The following is a 21,517-nucleotide window of genomic DNA, read 5'->3' on the forward strand; positions in this document are numbered from 1 at the left end:
TTTATCCCCTGGCTAATAGCCTTTTATGGACCTAACCTCCATGAAATTATCTAGCTTCTCTTTAAACTCTATTATAGTCCTAGCCTTCACAGCCTCCTCTAGGCAAATACTACTTAGCGGGAGCTACTATAAGGTAGGTGCATATCTGCTTGGATAACCATTCTCAGAGAGTAGTTAACAACAGTTCACAATCCTGCTGGAAGGGCATAACAAGTGGGATTCCTCAGGGGTCTGTTTTGGGACCGGTTCCTGTTCAATATCTTCATCAATGATTTAGATATTGGCATAGAGAATATGCTTATTACGTTTGCAGATGTTACCAAATTGGGAGGGGTTGCAACTGCTTTGGAGGATAGGGTCATAATTAAATGATCGAGACAAACTGGAGAAATGGTCAGAGGTCAATAGGATGAAGTTTAATAAGGACAAATGCAAAGTGCTCCGCTTAGGAAGGAACAATCAGTTTCACACATACAGAATGGGAAGTGACTGTCTAGGAAGGAGTACTGCAGAAAGGAATCTAGGGGTCAGAGTCAACACTGTTGCAAAAAAAGCAAACATCATTCTGGGACGCATTAACATGAGTGTTGTGAGCAAGACATGAGAAGTCATTCTTCCGCTCTACTCTGCACTGATTAGGCCTCAGTTGGAGTATTGGGTCTAGTTATGGGCACCGCATTTCAAGAAAGATGTGGAGAAATTGGAGAAGATCCAGAGAACAGCAACAAGAATGATTAAAGGTCTAAAGATCATGAGCTATGAGGGAAGACTGAAAGAATTGGGCTTGTTTAGTTTAGAAAAGAGAAGACTGAGGGGGGGCATGATAGTGGTTTTCAAGTACCTAAAAGAGTGTTACAAGGAGGAGGGAGAAAAATTGTTCTCCTTGGCCTCTGAGGATAGGAGAAGTAGTAATAGGCTTAAACTGCAGCAAGGGAGGTTTAGGTTGGACATTAGGGAAAACATCCTAACTATAAAGGTGGTTAAACACTGGAATAAGTTGCCTATGGAAGTTGTGGAAACTCCATCTCTGGAGATATTTAAAAACAGGTTAGATAGACATCTGGGATGGTCTAGACGGTGCTTGGTCCTGCATTGAGGGCAGGGAACTGGACTTGATGAGCTCTCAAGGTCCCTTCCAGGTCTAATGTTCTATGATTCTATGATTAATTCTGGCATTTCCTAATTTGTGAATGTTTGACTTTGCCAACTTAACAGTTTTTGGATGGAATATCTATGATGAATACACAATCTGGCTGCATTCCGTGAGAGTTCTATTCCTATCCACAATGCAATACTGTACACTCCAAACACATTTCAGATACACACTTATTAAGAATGGAGTCAGTCAACCAAAAAAACAGCAATAGGATTAATGGGAAAAGGCATTGGTACAAACATTCATATGCAAGTTGACCTCAAAACAAATTCTTACATAGAAGAAGTAAGACTTTTCAAATGAAAGCTAGTAGCTGAAATTTGGCAGCATTTTCAAAGCATTTCAGCAACAAAAAGCACCATGATGAACCTTGGATATAATTCTCCAGAGAATTCCAGCTCCTTCATGCCATTCTGGTGGACCAAATCAGCCTGAAAGATGGTGGAGTTACACACCAGAGGACTTCCCCAGCAAGTAACTATACCTCGTGACCAGCAAAGTGCGTTGTGGCAGGATGCCCCTCACTTTAATTCATCTTCAACTGTCAGAACAAGCCTTGGAAGCCACTGGCTGTCAGCAAAAGTTACACCATCAGGCTGCTATAACATCTGCCTGGGACTAAGTCAGTGACCAGCAACTTCAAGATCAGAGAGCACAAGAGTAGCCATAAGCCCCATTAGTGTGCCTTTTATGGGTATGTGCTGAGCTCTCACTGGCCACGCCAGAGAATCTGACTTTTGCAGGCATGCAGGACAATGTTCTTTGTCTCACTGTAGCAGAAAAGGAAAACCACACAATGTAGGACAGAAACAGAAGAAATGAGAACACTACAGGCTACTGAAGAAACCTTGGACACTTTTGCAGCGGAAAAAAAATCACTGGGAAGCTTTATTTTAGGGCTAACCCTTCTGACTGCTGATTAAACACAGCAAGAGATATTGGGGAAATTCTGTGGGTCTATACATCTGCAAAAACTGCCCCCTCCCCTTCATGGAATTCCTGTGCTTCTCTTCAGAAAATGGCAGGGTGAGCATGGTGACATTGTTGGGCAGACTTTGGGAAGCATGGTCCCCCAAGCAGAGACAAGGCTTGGGAATAAATAGGGTTACTGACTCCCCTCACTTCTGCAGATGCTGAGCTGCTCAGCTGAAGGAGGCTGCCTCTTGGCTCCACTGACTCTGCAGCAGAACACTTTCTTGTGTGTCCTATTGCCAGCTGTTTTCCCCTTCTGTGTGCTGGGAGCCTTCCTGTTTTCTACGCAACAGTGAGTTCTAGCAATGAAGATGGGTAAGAGGGCTGGGGGAAATGAGTGAATGGAAGGTGAAAGGTGGTGGGAATAAGCAGTGGAGGAGGGAATGTGGGAGTGAAGGGATTGTGGGGCAGTGGGGGAGGAGGATAGGGTTGCCAGATGGATTCAACAAAAATACCAGACACATTTGACATTACATCACAATCTACATTACATCTTATTTAGAAAATACCTGACATTTATAGTTTCTCATTTATATGAGAATTTGTTTGAGCTTTCAATTTGTTTCCCAAACAGCAAGCTCAAATACTAGACTGTCCGGTTCAAAACTGGACACCTGGCAACCCTAAAGGGGGATGAGATGAGGAAGAAAAGGGGATAGGGAATCACAGGGAAAAGCAAGAGTATGACATGTGGCATCCCCCCAGCAGCAGCTGGGGATCTCTCATTAAGTGGGCCCCATCAAACCCTCACCCTGATGAGTCCTGCCTCCCCCAATAAGCCCCCCACACCCAGATCTCCACCCCAGTAAATCCCAACCATCTGCGCCCTAACCAATCAAGCCCCATTCTCCCAGGACCTGAATTCCCTCACTGCCCCCCCCCCCCAGGCTATCTCCCCACAACCAGATTCCCCTGCTTAGCCCCAACTACCTTCACCTAGATCCCCTGCAGAACTGTCCCTGCCCCTAGAACTTCCTAATGAGCCCCTGTGCATTCAGATCTCTTAAAGAAATCCCTGACCTTACTCCTGGATCCTTCCACACTAAGCTGCTCCACACTAGGATACTGCTGGGCTGAGCTTGCCCACCCACAACTGGTGTATCTGGCACAGAGGGGCAAGGCCTCAAGGTGTTTCTGGGGCAGGCCCACCTCTGGTACTGTGTCAATTATTTTAATTGACGTTTTAGCTGGAGATGTAGACAACTGTCCTCTGGAAATGTAAAAAACTCCCATGCCATCAAATCACCACCAGATCACAACTTGCTGTCACTATCAACCAAGGCTGCATTACAATAGGCAACCCTAAGGCAACCGTATCTATAATTAAACCACACTTGAATCTGTAATGTCAGTGTGCATGTAATGGAAACAGACCTTATCATACACTATTTAGCATAAGAACATAAGAACATAGCAAAGTATGTTAAGGTTTTAATCTTGATTCCATAATGCATTTTCCTGCTTTTTACCATGAATACAGTGTGTGATAACCTAATTAATACAACTGGATAGCAACATAATATTCTTCACTAAATATCTGAGCAAGCATTTAAACTTAAACATTTTTTGCCATGACTGCACGGATTCTTTTTAGCACAGCTCATGAATGAGTTCATTATATTGGCAACCATTAATTTAACACCGTGGTCCCCAACACGGTGCCCGTGGGCGCCATTGCGCCCACAGGGGCATTTGCATGCGCCCCCAGGTGCTCGGGGCTGGCCTGGCCCCGGGCACATGGTGAGCGCCGGCCCTGGGCGCGCGGCGCTTGGCGGGGGGAGCGCCGGCCCCGGGCGCGCAGCGCTTGCAGAGGGGAGGGCGCCGGCCCCAGGCGCGCAGCTCTTGGAGGGGGCACCAGCCCCGGGCGCGTGGCTATGGGGGCGCCCCGCCCCCGGGCATGCGGCTATGTGGGGGGCCGCCCCCAGGCGCGCAAGTGTCCCCGCCCCCTGGCGCCCGAACGGCCACGCCCCCTGGCGCCCGACAACCTCAAAAGGTTGGGGACCACTGATTTAACACAACTTAAAAAATGAAAAACAACTAATCACAGCTACCCCTCCAAATCAGTGCGTCTCTAAAAAGCTAATAAAAAGGACACTAGCAAAGTGGCATGACCAAAATTTGACCTATTTTTCCTTTTTTTATTTATAAGATAATGTCATTCTGTATGTTGCAGGTAGTTGGGGGGGGTGGGGGGCTCAGCAAGGAAAAAAATCAGTGTGCTTAAATTATTCGGATGTTGTCTATATTTTTTAAACTAATAAAAGAATTGCAGGCTATGAATTGAGGTCACAGCTGATTAATTTCAATTCTACTCTCATATTTTTTTTAAAAAGTACTATGTTAGCGGTCTGAACCTCTGTGGGTCTTAAAAGTGTTACTCAGCCTCAGGAGCTATTACTGAAGTATTTTTATATGGAATTCAAGATCAAGGTTCTGCAGCTATAGAGGCTATTTCCTATTTGGAGCCGTGGAAATGGCTATCTAGTATTTATTTCAACAATGTTTGGCCACCTAAATGTCCCTGCTTCTTCTTGACAGAATCACAAACTGGTCAGGACCTTTGACAAAGACATTGGGGAAACTACTGAGCATATCACGGAGGGTTAACACACAATCGGGGCACCTCTCACTGAATCATAATAAGAGTATCAAAACATATCCTAATTTTTGCTGTCTATAGTAGTTTCAGAACTTTTTTTTTTAACAAAAAAAACACTTCTTTGCTTGTCTCATTATTTAACAGTATAAAAATACTTTTAAAATGCAAAACTACTATGGTTTTATTATGTAAATGCAAGTTGTAATTACTTCTTTCTCTTTTCATCTACATGTGGCAGTAAAATGACAAAGTTGTTTTGCCTTTCGAGGTTCACTTACACCAGTCAGACAAAAGTGTGATACAGTGAAAAAGTTCACACCTACTTGATGATAGCTTCATGGGAGCGATAATTCTCACACAGCAAGATCCTGCATGGAAATTCTGCAGGGTAGTGCTCATAGAGCCGATCAAGTAATGAAACATGAAGATTTCTCTCCCTGGCAAATTCGCTGTAGACAAAAGGACTGAGCTGTAATAGACACACACATACAGAGAAAATTTAACTAAATATGCAAACTTAGATTTTCATACTCTAAAAGAAAAATTCTACATCAGCTGAAGGATGGCCTATAAAAACTACCTGTTATAAAGCTGCTTCCATAGTTTTAAGAAGATATACCTTGATGACTTGGATTTGGGGCTAGTTAAATAACTACATAGAAACTCTTTTCTGCTGCAAAAGTGACACGAGTAAATATTATCTTAGCTAAACAGCAGAACATTTTGTTACTATGTAAAAATGAAAGGAATGCAAACACACCATTGTCTATGTTCACTTGTACAGTTTGCAGACATCACTGAGAGTCTCAAACAATGGAAAGAGGTACACACTAAGGATGTTAAAATGCATGTGATTTTAGTAACTGTGTATCTGCTGAAAATTTCAGCAGTTACACACGGGGTGGCAGTCAGCTTCCCAGGAGCCGGTGCCTGGTGGGAGCCATCTTAAGAGGCAGAGGCAGCAACGCAAAGCAGCAGTCGGCTCCCAGGAGCCGGTACATGCCGGGAGCCAGCTTTTAAGCTGGCTCCGAGCTGAAGTTCCCACCTGCTGTTCTGCTCCCAGTGAGCCAGCTGCTGCCCCATGCTGCTGCCTTTGGTACATATATATTCTGCTCTGTTAATGATTTGAGGTGCTGTATTTATTTTTTCAAAGTCAATTCACTTTTTACTTTAGAAATGCAAATATTGCACATAGAGGAGAGATCACTATTTTTTAAAAAAGTATGAAAACTGCCAAGCTATTTGACTTTGAAATACTGCTTTGTACAGAGAAGGTGGAGGATAGAATGGAAGCAGTGGTGTTGCCTAACTACTGAGGCATTACACAGCGGCTGTGTCTACATTGGCAAGATTTTGCACCAAAGCGGTCGCTTTTGTGCAAAAACATGCTGCCTGTCTACACTGGCAGGGAGTTCTTGCGCAAGAACACTGAAGTTCTAATGTGTGAAATCAGTGCTTCTTGTGCAAGAACTATGATGCTCCTGCTCAGGAATAAACCCTCTTGCGCAACTGTTCTTGCGCAAGAGGCCAGTGTAGACAGGCAACATGAATTTCTTGCACAAGAAAGCCCAATGGCTAAAATGGCCACGGGAGCTTTCTTTCTCTACACTGGCACGGATGCTCTTGCGCAAAAGCACATCTCTTGCGCAAATACTTTAATGCAAGAACTCTTGCGTTAAAGAGTATTTGCGCAAGATCATGCCAATGTAAACATAGCCTGAAAATCCAGTCACCTGGATTCAATTCCTGACTAACCACTGCTTTGCTTGGTTATGATGGAAATGTCATTTCCCTCCCCCTTTTTCCTTATTTTGTAGATGGGTGGGAACAATGATAATGACCTTCTTTGTAAAATGTTTTCAACTCTGTGGATGAACAGCTATAATATGGAAGCTCGGGATTATTACTACAACAATAAATATCCCCATTCAGGTTTATAAGTCTCACAGTCCCAACAGAAGTAGTAACAAATGCAAGGATTAGAGAAGCCATAAGCATAGGCCATGAATATCTATTGTAGAGGTGCACAGGAAGGGGATGGATCTTCACTAAAATTTAATTACAATGTTAGCACTATATTTTACTCCCTGGTTGTGCTATAAAATGTTAATAAAAAAGAGTGGTAAATCTATAGAAGTCATGGGAAAAGTCTAATCTAATTACCAAAGAAAATACAGGCAGTCCCCGACTTACGCGGCTCCGACTTATGTCGGATCCGCACTTACGAACGGGGCTTTCTCGCCCCGGAGGTCGAGGTGGCGGATTGCTACCTGCGACATCCGGGGCGAGAAAACCCCGTTCGTAAGCTGCTCCGGTGCCCCTGGTCTGCTGGAGACCGTCTCCAGCAGACCAGGGGCACCGGGCGGGTTCCCGCGCTTCTGAGGCTTTGCCAGAGCAAAGCCTCAGAGGCGCGGGACCCCCCCGCGGCTGCGGCTTCAGTCCCGGTGCCTGTGGTCTGCTGGGGACCGTCCCCAGCAGACCACAGGCACTGGGACTGAAGCTACAGCCGCGGCAGGGTCCCGCGCCTCTGAGACTTTGCCAGAGCAAAGCCTCAGAGGCGCGGCACCCTGCTGCCGCTGCGGCTCTGCTCCCCGTGTCCCTGGTCTGCTGGGGGGGGGGCGCAGCTAGTGTGCCCCCCCCCCCAGCAGACCAGGCTTTTGTTTTGGACCCTGGGGCAGAGCAGCTGGGGCACTGCCGATTGGTCCTGCAGCGCCGCTCTGGGCACTACTGGACCAACCCGGCAACACCCCGGCTGCTCTGCCCCAGGTCCTGATTCAGCCGCTGCTGGTCAGTTTCAGCAGCGGCTGAATCAGGACGCCTGGGGCAGAGCAGATGGGGTGCTGCTGGGTTGGTCCAGTAGCACCGAGGAGCGGCGCTACTGGAGCAACCCAGCAGCACCCCAGCTGCTCTGCCCCAGGCGTCCCCAAGTCAGCTTCTGCTGAAACTGACCAGCGCTGACTACAGGAAGCCCGAGGCAGAGTTGCTCTGCCCCGGGCTTCCTGGAATCAGCTGCTGATCAGTTTCAGCAGCAGCTGACTTGGGGACGCCTGGGGTTCTTAAGTTGATTCTGTATGTAAGTCAGAACTGGCGGTCAGTTTCAGCAGCGGCTGAATCTGGACGCCAGTTCCGACTTACATACAGATCCAACTTAAGAACAAACCTACAGTCCCTATCTTGTACGTAACCCAGGGACTGCCTGTATCATGAGCTTTCGTGGGCACAACCCACTTTTTCATATGACTGGAGTCCATTCATCTGAAGAAGTGGGTTGCACCCACAAAAGCTCATGATACCATCTACATGTTTTGTTAATCTTTAAGATGGTACTAGACTATTAGTTTTTTTAAAGTTTGTCTAGTTATACACTAACTTGGCTACCCCTCTGAAGCAAAGAAAATATGGCACTCTCTTTGGCATACAGCCATGGTGGGCAACTGTGGTCCACAAAGGTTCTATGTGTGGCCTGTGCAACCCCTCTCGTCCCCCTTCTCCTGAACTTCTCACATGCCCCACACTTACCTACCTCACCACCACCCCAAACAACCCCTTCTGGAGTACCATAGTACCATGAATCAGCTGAGTCATGGCATTCACGCTCTAGAAGGGATCTGGAGAAGCAGGAATGGAGCATGAATCAGCTGATTCACAGTGTTCCAGAAATGCTGCAGGGAGGCAGGGGACAGGAAGGGGAAAGGACTGGACACACTCAGGGGAGGAAGTGGGGAAGAGGCTGGGTGGGCGTTTGAGGGAAGCGGTGGCTGGGGGCATGGCCGGCAGAGGAGGAGAGGATCGAGCAGCCCCTGGCAAAATGAGGAGTGACATACATTTAAAGCAAAGGCATGTGTGAGGTCCATGCTGATTGCACATAATATTGTGAGAACCATGCGCTCCCTCTGCTATTTTATGTTATTTTTGCTGGCAATTTAATTTGCCCCTGATAATGGATTTCTTTGTGTTGAAAAGGCATGATAAAGAAGGAAACACGTACAATCTATTTTATCTCATTCTTGGGGTCATGGTTAGTGCACATGCCCTTTCAAACTTGTGGCCCACTGAGATAGAGGGCCACTCCTGGACCCACTCACTAGCGTTGGTTGCCCACTGCAGGCCTACAAGCAGCAGTATTTGAGCTTCTCATAATTTCTAAGCACAGCACGGTAATACAAATGCACAAATATAATGGTATTTTCAGGGATTGCTTTCAGGGACTGTGTAGGGTAGTGGTCAGAGCACAGAATCAGAAGGAATTCTTATGCTGGTTCGGCCACTTTGTGCCTTATCTTCTCACGTATAATATGGGGTGATCATACTTACCTGACCACTTCATTAAGCTGAAAAATGTGTAACTTTTAAATGTTTATAGTTTACAAAACACTGAACCGTCTTGGAGGTTTCAGCACTAGCGTATGGCCTGACTGAGCTGGGTTCAAAGCCCTGCACCTCCACAGATTTACCTGTGTGATCCTGAGCAACTCACTTGGCCTCTCTCTGCTTCTGTTTACTGTCTATAAAATATAACCCTTTCCCATCTCACAGTCAAGTTGTGAGGATAAATACATTAAAGATTGTGAAAAACTCTGATAATACAGTAATGTGGACAGATAAGTACATTAAACAGATGGATAAATTTAATACATTTTCTGAGGGAAATATAATATGAACCAATCTTGATATTAAAAAGTCCTGAGGCTCTTACTTGCATATGGTCTCCAGCCAAGACGATTCTTGTGTTTTTATTAGCTAATGCTAGAGGCATGATCGTCTCACACTCCATGGCCTGTGCAGCTTCATCTAACAGAATATGCGTAAAAAACCCTATAAAACAGAGACATCACTAAATAAATGAAACTGCATAGATCAGTGTATCCCAAATGGTGTTCCATAGAACTCTGGGGTTCCACAAAGTGAAAATAAGGGTTCCACGAGAAAATTCCATTACAATAATATTTTATTATTTTTAAAAATAATAATTAATATTTAAGCATTTATGAATTTTATTGAAAACAATTTTCATTTGTGTTGATCTCATGACCTTGTTTAGCTTTTGTTTATTATTATCCTTTCTTATTTGTGGTCTACTTTTTCAGCTCCATACATAAGACTGTTATTAGGGGCTTCGCAAAATTATTTTGGGTTTAAAAGGGTTCTGTGGCCAAATAAAATTGGGAAATGCTGGCATAAATGATCAAAAACAGTGATGACAATGCAATAAACTATGTGGAGCATTAAATTTTAATATTCACCAGTGGAAACTATCCACACATTCAAATGCAAATTTATGTCTCCTAACTGCTAAAAACCATCCAAAACAATAGCACAAATTGGTGGCCAACAGATTCAGACAATTATTATTATCCCCTGCCATAGATGACATCTTGAAGATGCTCAATCTGCAGCTTGCTTGATACAAACAAGAGGAGGCCACTGGCAGGATGTTCTGCAAAGAGTTCTCTCAGCTCTGGAATCGGTTTCCCTATCAGGTATGACAGAGCCCAGATTTGTTAATCTTCTAAACACACTACCAAGTCCATCTGTTTTTGCAGGCATTAAAACCTTGATCAAGCAAAGCATGTCAGCTCATGCTGGACTCTGAATATGTGTGTAATTCCACTGACTTTAGTGGCACTATAAAAGTTCTTAAAGTTATACACACACCTAAGACCTCTGGTGGAATGGGATTCCAGGAAAAGTGGGAGTTATGAGGGAGGAACTGGAGGGTAAAAGAATTTAAATAAAATACTGGGCCTGATCTTGGGACAAGAATCTGTTAACCTTCAAAGTAAGAACAGGAAACTCTTTAATAATTAATATAATTAATACATATGCTATAGATAAGGCTACACAGTCTATCCACTAGATAATTTGAAAAAACTTCAAAAACGAATAGTCTTGCAGCACTTTAGAGCCTAACAAAAAATGTAGATGGTATCATGAGCTTTTGTGGACACCTATTCCTTGATTTTTAAGTTTTTTCTAGTTACAGACTAACACGGCTACCCCCTAAAACACTAGAAAATTTGTAATTTCAAAAAAACTGACAAACTAAAGCATCGAATGGAAAAATGTAAATTTGTAATTGTGTTTTTAAATGGCTTGATGATCTAGATAAATAAAAAATATACGCATATATTTAAATTTCTAGAAATATGTATATATGTTTTTTATGCTTTAAACACATTGTCAGAGAACAATTTCAGTATACCTGAGTAATATTTATTACAAATAAATAATAATCATTCTTCAAAATAATATAATTGGTCATTGAGTGATAAATTATACAATGCTTTTTGACAAAAATTAAGAAAATGAGCCTTGAATCCCCTGTAACAACTTTATATATGTATGAGCATGAATATATATCTATGTAGCCCTTTAACAAATAAGAAAATAACCTTCATCTGAAAGAGATCATATTCAATTTCTAAAACCTTGAAAACAAATGTATGATTTAGAATTTAACCTTATTTATAGCATGAAGTGTGTTCAGCCAAAAGGAGTTAATCTTAAAAATATAAAGAGATTAGATATTCTCTAAATGTCAAATGAAATTTATTTGTGGATCAAGGAAAGTGATCGGCTCTAAGCAGCCTTTACCCACAGTGAATTAGTCTAGGCTGTTTCAAATCACATAATCTAGAAATAAGAAATTATTCTCTTCTTAAAGTAATGTGAGTGTGTGTGTGTATGTGCACATATATGCGGATGGAGAGGGAGGGAAAGAAGGTGGTCAGGGACTCTGCAAAACTAAACAATCTACAAAAAGTAACGAATGATCTGTGGGTGTTTTGAAAAATAAATTACCTGATAAAGAGATGGAAATATGTGTTATACGTGGAAAAGCAAGCTACCACTACTAACATCATACCAAATGCTCTGATTCAACAAAGTATTTAACATGTGCGCAAATCCATGCCTTTTCAGTGTTTTGTTGGATTAGGGCCTGGAGTGAGCATGGTAGAAATGGTCATTCTTTGAAACAAAATTTGACAAAAGAGATACATAAAATATTCAGTATCCCTATTGCCTTTTTGCTGGATCAGTTCTAGATAATAGATAATCTGGGGAAAAGCGGAGGTCATTGAAACCTGATTTTTAAATGAGCGTGCCCACTTCTTTAATAAACAAAGTTCAGAATAAGGCTAAATCTGAATACCAATTTTGATTGTAACATTTAACTTTACTCGTATTCACTAAATGCAAAGACTCATATTTTCCTTTTTGTTTCTGGATCCAAAAAGGGAAAACCAAAAAAGAATATCGAGAGGGTTCATTTATGACAGGGACGGGGAAAGATATAAAAGCCACTTTCACTGTCACTGGAAAATAATGAAGGGGACTATTTCTCAGAGTATTTTAAAGATATTTCTTGTTTGAAATCTTCTCACCAGGTTCAAGATCCAGTTGACATAGATACTGTGAAGTATTCAAAGTCACAACTACTACTCGTTGTCTAAGGATATCTTCTTTCTGTGGCATCTGAAAGGTGGAATGTGTGCTTGAAATCAAACAGTATTGATGCACAACTGGGTGGACAGTCTTTACCCAGCGATTTCTGAAATATACCCTAGAAAAGAAGAGAGGGACTCATTTTCTATAGGACTTGAACACAAAGACAACTTAACATTTCATAAGCTAAGATTCTGTTTTCTATTAAATAAAACCAGTTCTTTTGGAAGTTAGATTTTGCCACGGTATAGAACCGTTGCAACTGAAAATTAATAGGCTGAACCCCTTATATTAACACAAGTACACAGCTATTGGAATCAGTTCAACAGTGATTCATATAACAACTATAAGAATATTGAGCTTAATGAAACTTAAGGCTAAGTGCCAAGAGTCTATGCATACATTGTATGGAAAACTGCCTGCTTCTTAATTAATTGGTTGAAATCCAAATCAAACAGATAGCTTCTGACCTGTAAGCATGGTTCAACTGTCATGCTTAACTTATTCTATTTAAAATTCTATTTATTAATATTTTGGGAGTATTTTATGTATGGAAATATCACTTTGGATCCTAAATCTGGAAGTGGCAGAGCATATGGCAGTAGTCCACTCGTATGATCAATTACAGGTTCAGGGCCTTAAAAGTATGTGAAAGGATATTGCTCAAATCCTACTCTTACTTTTATACAAATTGAATATCATATAATTTCTAAGAATCAAACAGAAATTATGTTAATCACTTTATTGTGATACTGGATACAAGAAGATAAAATGAGGGGGGAAATTCTACCACCAGAAGTCAGGATTTTCCTCTACTAAACTTTAGTAATCTGCACATTGTCAAAGTCATGGAAGAGAAATATCATCTCAAAATACATAAATAAGTTAGTTGTAATGGGCCATGCTATTTTATCATAGCAGAGTTCTGCTTAAAATCTGATGGCACAATATGACCCAGTATGTCAAAAAGGATGAAGGGGAGGGGAAAGAAGAGGGATTTGGACCATGATCCAGCAAAGCGTTTAAGCATAAGTAATTCCACTAATGTAAATGGAGCTACGCCAAACTGCACCAGCTAAACATCTGGCCAAAGATGTCTCGATCAGTATATAGGGATTTTAAAAAGGGATTTATGCACCTGTACACCAACATGACCAAAAGATGTGGAATTTGGGCATCCTATGTAGGCACCCATGTTTGAAAACTGGGTTCACAATATCTACAAGAATTCTATTAAATTATCTTACAAGACAAAAACACTTAACTCAGGGTATTATAAATTTGGTTTATGAAAACAAAGGTGAAAATGTCCTTATGGGCCAATGAGCACAGAATGAAATGTAAAGATATGCAAATGCATTTTATTACTCTGAATGACTTAGTTATTAATCAAAGGGTAAGATTTGAAATTGACATTATTTAGTTACCAAACAGAAACACAATTAAGCAAGGGGTCAGCGCAGAAGGAAGCAATTTAAACTCCTGACTTCCTCTAGTGAATATAGAAAAAGCACAATCTAATGATATAAATATGTAGTTATCACCAGACATAGGGAGCACAGAAAAAGGAACAGAAAGTAAGGGCCTAGATTCTATTTCCAGACGTGTCACAACTCCTATCTGAAATAAGTCAGTTCATTTAAGCGCTCTATGATTCAGTTTCTCTTTCTGTTAAATGGGGATAATCCCTACTATCACTTCGCAGAGGTAGGTGTGAGGAATTACCAAATTTCATATGAGTTTATGTTTGTAAAGCACTTTGAGAATCTTGGCTGCAAGGTTCTATTGAAATGCAAAATATATGGTCATTTTCAACATTATTATGCCGCATGCTGCCTTTATTGCACAAATTTAGCTGTGTGGCTCATTTGACTGACCACAACTCAAACAGTATCTCCACTTCATCAAGTTCTCTTATTTTGTTATGAGACTAACAAGGGTAACCTAGAGCAATTATTCACCAGTGGCAGCAAGGACTCATAGAACTGCAGAAAAATATGGAAAATATGGCTTTAAGGTATCTTGAGAAATCATATAATCCATCCCTGTCCCCCCTGCCTGCTGAGGCAGGAAAGTATACCTCGATCATCCCAGACAGGTGTTTGTCTAAACCGTTTTTTAAAACCTCCAACATCAGGATTTCACAATCTCTTTTGGTAATCAATTCAAGTTCTTAACGATCTTCACAATTAGAAAACTCTTCCTAGTATCTAACTTAATTTTGGTACAGACTGTGTCAATTATTTCTTGTTGTATGATCAGAGGACAAGGAAAATAATTGATCTTCATACTTTTTATAACAGCCCTTTACATATTTGAAGACTGCTATGATATCCACCTGCCCAATCTTTTCTTCACACTAAATCTTTCTTCATAGATCAGGTTTTCTCAACATTTTATAATTTTTGGTGCTTTCCTCTTGACTCTCCCCAATTTGTCCACATCTTTGTCCAAGCATGGCACCCAAAAATGCAACATAATACTCCACCTGATGCCTCAATAGTACCAAGTAAAGCAGGACAATTACCTCTCGAGTCTTGCATGTGGCACTACTGTTCATATATCCAAGAATATATTAGCATTTTTCACAACTACATCATATCCTTTACTCATATTCAATTTATGATTCACATGAATCCTCGGATCCTTTTCTACAGTACTACTGCTTAGCCAATTTGGTAGGGTGGGGCCAATTAGCCAATAGGCAAAAGCTTCTCAGTTAATGCACACATTTCCCCCACCAGTAATTTTTTTAGCAGGCTGGACAGCAGCCCGGCTCAGTGCGGGATCTACCCTTGCTGCAGGTCTGCATTTAAAGGGTATTAGGAGCCATGTGGGCAGGCAGCCCAGCTCAGTTCTGGCTTTCGCTGGGTTTGGGAGCTCAGACCTTCCCTGAACAGGGGCTGCTGCTACCTCATGCTGCTGCCAGTCTGCAAGGGGAGCTGGTTTTTAAATTGGCTTCTCCCCTGAACCAGCTCCTGCCTGGCACCCTCTGATACAGAGGCAGCAGCACAGAGGGGCAGGGGGCTCCTCAGGAGTGAGGCCAGAGTGCAGTGGCTGCCGGCTCCATCCCTGGGGGACTATAGAATAGTCGAGTAACCAATAAGAATTAATGAGGTTAATCAACTATTCAATTAACTGATATTTAACATCCCTAATTTGTGAATTTCACTATTCCTTCTTAAGTGCTGTACTTTGCACTTGTCTTTACTGAATTTCATCTTACCAGTTTCTGACTAATTCTCCAATTTATAGCATCATTTTGAATTCTAATCCTGTCATCGACGGCACTTGCAACCCCTCACAATCTAGTGTTTTCCACAAAATTTACAAGCATATTCCCCACACCACCCTCACAGTTATTAATAAAATACTGAATAATGCCAGACCCAGGACAGACCAGGCTGCAGGACTCCACTAGACATGTCCTTTCACAGTGACAGCAGATTTTTGATTCCACAAATTTAAATACTTGTATCTGACTGCAGGTGCAGCCAGGCACTCACTGACTGCAGGTGCAGCCAGTACTCAAATTCGTGTCTGCAATTTATTTTTCTTGAGCAAAGTTACAAGTGTAAATGATGTGAGTGCAAATTGTGGCCACAGAAAAGGGGAGTTGGCCTCAACCAGCTGAGTTTTTAGGCCCCAATATTAAGCACACTATGTCAAGAACTCAATAAAAATCTGAACATTGTGGTTCAGGCTGCCCTGTTTTTGCACACAACTAGAATACGTCACATGCGATGAAATCATTTGGAAATACATGGTGAAACTGAAAAAAGTATGGAAAATGTACACGGTAATCTCTAACATGCAGATATATTGTAATAGAAAACTTTCAAAATCTCATAGCAGGGATCTATCCCTTTTCAGAAGATGGCACTGTACAAGTTGCAGTATCTTCTAATGCCACTTTTTAAAGGATTTGGCATATAACCTTCAATTATAATGAAATCCATTTAAGTTATGTTTCTAATCTGACACCAGTATGTTCTAGAAAAATGCATTTACCGTAAAATCGCAAGTATAATATGCACTTTTTTCCTGTTTTTTTTAGTGTCAAAGTCAGGGTGCGCATTATCCATGGGAGGTGGGGAGTTTTAAGTTTTCATTTGGCGGTTCAGCAGCAGTTAATTAATCGCTGGACACCAGAGGTTAAGTTGATTTTTATTAGCATCGACAAGCAACTATATACACAGTTTCAAAAAGGTAAGTTAAATAAATAAAATCAACACTTCAGCGCAAACAAGCAAATATGTTAATTGATCTTCTACTCATCTTCAAAGCCCTCAAATTCGCTTTTGTTAGAATCTTCCTCGAACAGACGAGCAATATCTTCTGGGGTATAGCCCTTGACATCTTCATCCAGGTAATACAAATCATTGTCAACTTTGCATACCGGTAATTCAACCTCGGCTGATTCATCGTCGCTCAGATCCATCCACAGGGCATCGTCCTCACTGCCATCCATAGCATTAGAGATGCTGCATTTCAGAAACCCCTTCCTTATCATAGTGGGATCAAGTCAAGCCAGACATCTGCTATCCACTGGGTAATATCTTGCAGCGTTGGTGTTCACATACATCCACCTGCACTAAATGTATGTTCACCTTCCAACAACCAGGTGTTCCATTTCCTGCGTAATGCATCTTTCATGGGCTTGTTAACGGTCACGTCAAGCGGCTGCAACATTTTTGTCATTCCACCAGGAATAATTGCCAAGTCTGTTTTGTCCTGCTGAAGCCTTTTCTTGATGAATGGCATACGATGACACCGAAATGCATCCAAAACTATTAGAGATCGCTTTCTCATAAGTCTACCCAGCCACTTCGCCCAAACCGTCTGTAGCCAATCAAGCATTAAAGCTTCATCAATCCAGTCTCTCGGGTGAACACGCACGTGAACAGTGTTCGGAAATATAACATTCTTTGGCATTGTCTTGCGCTTGAACACAATATAAGGAGGCAGCTTTGTTCCGTCGGCCATGCAAGCAAGCATTATGGCAAACCTAGACTTTTCATGGCCTGTGGTAGCAATGGAGACATCTTGGCACATTTCACTTCAAGTGTTCAGTCATAGGGATTATTGAAATTTAATGGTGTCTGATCTGTGTTACCAATTAATGAAAGGTCGTAGCTGCACTGCTTGCATAGTTTTATGATAAACTTTTGGAACTGTAGTAACTTAGTGTCTGAGTCCATGGGTAGCTTCTGTGCGACTGTTGTTCGGCGTCAGACTGATAAGCCACAGCGATTCATAAACCAATCGCCCCAGCCATACGAAGCTTTAAACTCAGCTGTATTAGCGCACGTTTTGGCAATGGTCAAAGCCTTCATTCTAATCTCCTCAATACTAACACCACCGCCTTGCTGTCTGTGCTCAACAATCCATTCAACCAGATTGGCCTCCAACTCAGGATATGCAGCGCTTTTACCTCGCTCAGCCATCTTCATCCGAGGCAGTGCTTACACCGCTTATCATCAAATTCACGGCTGGCAGCTCTGTTGCCAAGAGCCTCAGCATAGCTAACAACTTTAAATTGTTCAGTGGTTGTGTAAGATTGCCAACAACTCATGGCATCCCAAAGAGAGCATGGAAATGCCGCGCACTATATACTCATGCGCTCACGCGTGATTACCCGGCTATATAAAATGGCAAGACAAAATATGGCGAAGTGAGGGTGCGCATTATAGATAAGAGTTCGGTTTATTCTGGGATTCTGACGTTTAAAAGGTAGGTGAGCATTATGCATAGGTGTGCATTATACTCGCGATTTTACGGTAATTTGCTGAGGCCTATAATAACAGAAAGTACACGGAGTGGATCAAATTCTCTACTTTCTGAGTTATACCAGCAGAGAATGTGACTCAATATGTCAGTTCAGTGTTCACCTGCTTATTTTCTTGCATTCCTGCCATTATTGAATTTCTATAAAATTGTTCAAGTGAACAGGGCCTATAGTTTAAATGTAAAATAATTTCCATGTGAGATTAAAATTCAAAACCATCTCCATGCTTATAAGCTGTGTTGGGAAGTCACTTGGGGTAAATTTTCAAAAGCACCTAAGTGAACAGGACAGGAATGGGACTTAGGCCTTAAGGAAGGGAATGTCATTTCAACTCAAGAACCAGGAAGGAGGATCCTCTCAACTTTTCTACCTAGGAGAGGGTAAATAAGCATTGCTTTGGCGCATCCAAGGTCAATCTCCTTTTCGAACCAGGGGCCACTAACATTTCTCATCTGTTCTTGATAAGCAGATCAGAATTCTCTCTCCTCTCCTTTACTCCCTCTCAGGCCATGCTCCAAAGGACTGTACTGCTAATACCATGATGCATTTGCTTTAAGTTCATCAACACCATTATACATAACAATTTCTGCTCTTTAGTGAACAATGTTTTCTTAGCTCTTCCCTGAATATCATGCATTCTTCTGCCACGGGCCACTGGTCTGTGGTGGGATATACTCACCTGTATCCTTGGGATGCTGGTGATTCTTCTAAGTTTCTATCTGCTTCTCAATTCTCTGGTTCAAATGTTATTCAAAGGAACCTTGGGAAAAGTTGTGCCTGATAATACTGGCACACCCCAAATGCTTTCTACTAGCTACTGAAAGGATACTCAAGCAATCATACTGCTCAAAGCAGTCCTTCTGGACCCAGGGTCAGCAGGTAGCCCCAAGGATTCCAACTAAAAAGAGCCTAAAAAAATATTGGAACAAAGGTATCAGGAAAAAGTCATTCAGCTTTTCTATTGTGTCAGCCCGACCTCATAGCCTCTCTGTATGATACGCTAAAGACTTTAGTTTAATCTAGGTATGTGTAGAACTGCCTGTCAAAGTTCTTCCTGTACTGGCAAACCTCCATAAACAGAGCAGCAATTGCTGGAAGTAGTTCAGTGAGGATGCTTCCTGGAAATTACATGACAACCCAAACCATTCTTCATCCAATCTCTGCTGTCCAAACCACCCACAAACACACACTAATTAAGCAAGAATTCTGTCACCTTCTTGCTCTGTGCACCACAAAGTCAGTACAATATCAGAAAAATTCTCAGGGCTATGCCGTATATATATTTTTATCATCCACAAGAGGATGGGGGAGTCAAAGCACTATTAAACTGAATGAACTTTAATGCCAAGATAAGCAAAACTATAAAAAAAGGCAAAAACTCTCAGATGGAAACATTTGTTGCAGCATTTCCTGCAATATGCTTGAGAGATTTCTTAATCTCAGTATATCTTGCTGTAATTTCACATCCCTGTCACTGAGTGCTGCTTTTTCATGTTCCCTTCATGAGGGTCTCCAATTTAAATCTTAATCACTCCCAACAAACCCTTCTGCTGCTCTTTGGGTAAGTGACTACCCTAAAAGCCCAGGCACATCAAGCCCTGTGAGAGGCTATGCTGATTCACACATCTTTATTCCAGAAAGTACAATTTGTCACCGAGAAAACCCTGAACAGTCTTAATATGAACAACTTCAACTCAAAGGTAAAAACAAGCTGTGATGCTATATAAAATGGAAGATAACTAGTTGTACTAATTCAGTCACCAATGTTACAAAATGGCAATACATTTTATGTGAAATATGCTATGTATGGTATCAATGGAAAAGTTATAAACTATTAAGTAATACTACCCTGCTTAATCCATGTACCTTGTATGTGAAGTCAAGAATATTAGTTATGTGTTTGTACCTCAAACAGCTTTGTTTTTGAGTGACACCTACAAGGCAAATTTACACCCAGACTAACCATCCCCCGGCTGGACCACTGAGGAGACCCAACCCACACAGTAAGTCCCAGCAGGAGATTTTTCATAGAGCTCTATGACAATGGCTGTCCCACAATTCAGCTGGGCATGTAAGAACATGTGAAAAGGTCACGTGATCTAAAACCCCATCTTTTACCAGTAATTTCCCATACTCTCGGGCTGGGAGACTGTTCTTTGTCTTTAGTCCTTGTTCCTCAAATGTGGACTATGATTTTCTAACAAAGGAAAGATATGAACAAAAGACTGATGATCCCCAACCCATATGGGTTATCCAAAGGGATCTTTTGCAAGCTAGCAGACTTACTATCACTGCTATGAATCTGATTTACAGACTCTGAAATCACTTGTAATACATATTATTCCTTTAAGCATTTAAAAACTCTTTTCTTTTTTTTAAATCAATAAGCCTTTAGTTCTAGTTTTACTAAAGGAATTGCTACAGTGTGTTATTTAGTAAGATCTAAAGTGTATGTGCTTGATGCATGATGAATCTGATTTTCTGTAACCTCTATGTATGAGTGATCAGGACTGGATTGCCTAAGGGTACAGTGCTGTAGCTTCTTGTCAACCAGCGTGATGATACAGGAGCTCACTTTTGTTGCTGATTTGGTAAAATCTAATTATAAAATAAGCCACCCGTTTGGAGATGTGACTGGCCTGTTTTTTATCAGTCTGTCCTGAATTTGGAATTCTCAGCAGTGATCAGAGCAAGTATGGTCACATAAGCTACCTTTTCTCAACTATTTCATTCAAGGATGAACAATCAAGAATGATCTTTTCGATCTTTCAATGGCAGTGGCCACACTCACTGGTCAAAGGAAAAAGTTTAGCCTTTTTTTTTTTAAGTAATACTTTACAGCTTTGGAAAAATTTTGTTGGTGACTTGCCAAGCAGTCTTTGCATCACAGTGAGAAAGCACTGAAGCTGCCTTCTGTCTCTGAAGATTAGTGGAGAGATTATACAGAAGAAAGGAAATTAACAGATGAGAGCGCGACCAGGAACAGCTAACAGGAGAGTTTGGAAAGGGAGTTCTCCAGGTAAAAGAGGAGTAAAAACGGGACCCTTGTGGTAAGTGGCTGTCTAGAGTGTGTGTTTGTGTGCGGGGCAGTTATTTGCAGTGTGCTGAGCTTGTGTTTGTCTGGATTGTTTGTTTGGTTGGTTGGTTTCTCTGTTTGAAGGAGCTTCTAAAAGGTTTGAAATCTAGAAGCCTCTGTTAATTGGCTGAGCCTCAGTCAGGGGGAGGGGCTACCAGAGCTATATAAGCCTGTGACTCAGTGACCAGGGAGAGCGCGACCAGGAACAGCTAACAGGAGAGTTTAGAGGGGGAATTTAGAGGGCACTTGTGACCTTCTTTAAAACATAACTCTTAGAATAATCTATACTCCAGAGGTTTAAAAAGAATCCCAGTTTATACTTAAACTTATTTATTACAAAAATGGAGACAGAAGCCCAGCAGCAGAGTGGGGGCTATCCTGTTTATTGCATCGAGTGTAACATGTATGATTACCTGCCCTGTGGGCGGGTGGCATATGTGTGCACCCGTTGCAAGGAGCTCCTGACCCTCAGAGACCGAG

At 41.7% G+C, this 21,517-nt stretch overlaps 1 protein-coding gene across 3 annotated transcripts in view; it reads right to left on the minus strand.

Annotated features, from left to right (window-relative positions):
• Positions 1-21,517, minus strand: part of HELZ (helicase with zinc finger) — a 171,919-nt gene that overhangs the window by 64,435 nt on the left and 85,967 nt on the right. For all 3 annotated transcript variants that reach the window (XM_006110582.5, XM_006110581.5, XM_006110583.5), the window contains 3 exons: positions 12,113-12,291; positions 9,424-9,542; positions 5,051-5,196 (listed from right to left, as the gene is read on the minus strand). In XM_006110582.5, coding sequence (XP_006110644.2) covers positions 5,051-5,196; positions 9,424-9,542; positions 12,113-12,291 — 444 coding nt within the window. The remainder of the gene's footprint in view (positions 1-5,050; positions 5,197-9,423; positions 9,543-12,112; positions 12,292-21,517) is intronic.

The sequence above is a fragment of the Pelodiscus sinensis genome, chromosome 20, assembly GCF_052426305.1.
Source record: "Pelodiscus sinensis isolate ZL-2025 chromosome 20, ASM5242630v1, whole genome shotgun sequence".
In the NCBI taxonomy this organism is placed as follows: Eukaryota; Metazoa; Chordata; order Testudines; family Trionychidae; genus Pelodiscus; species Pelodiscus sinensis.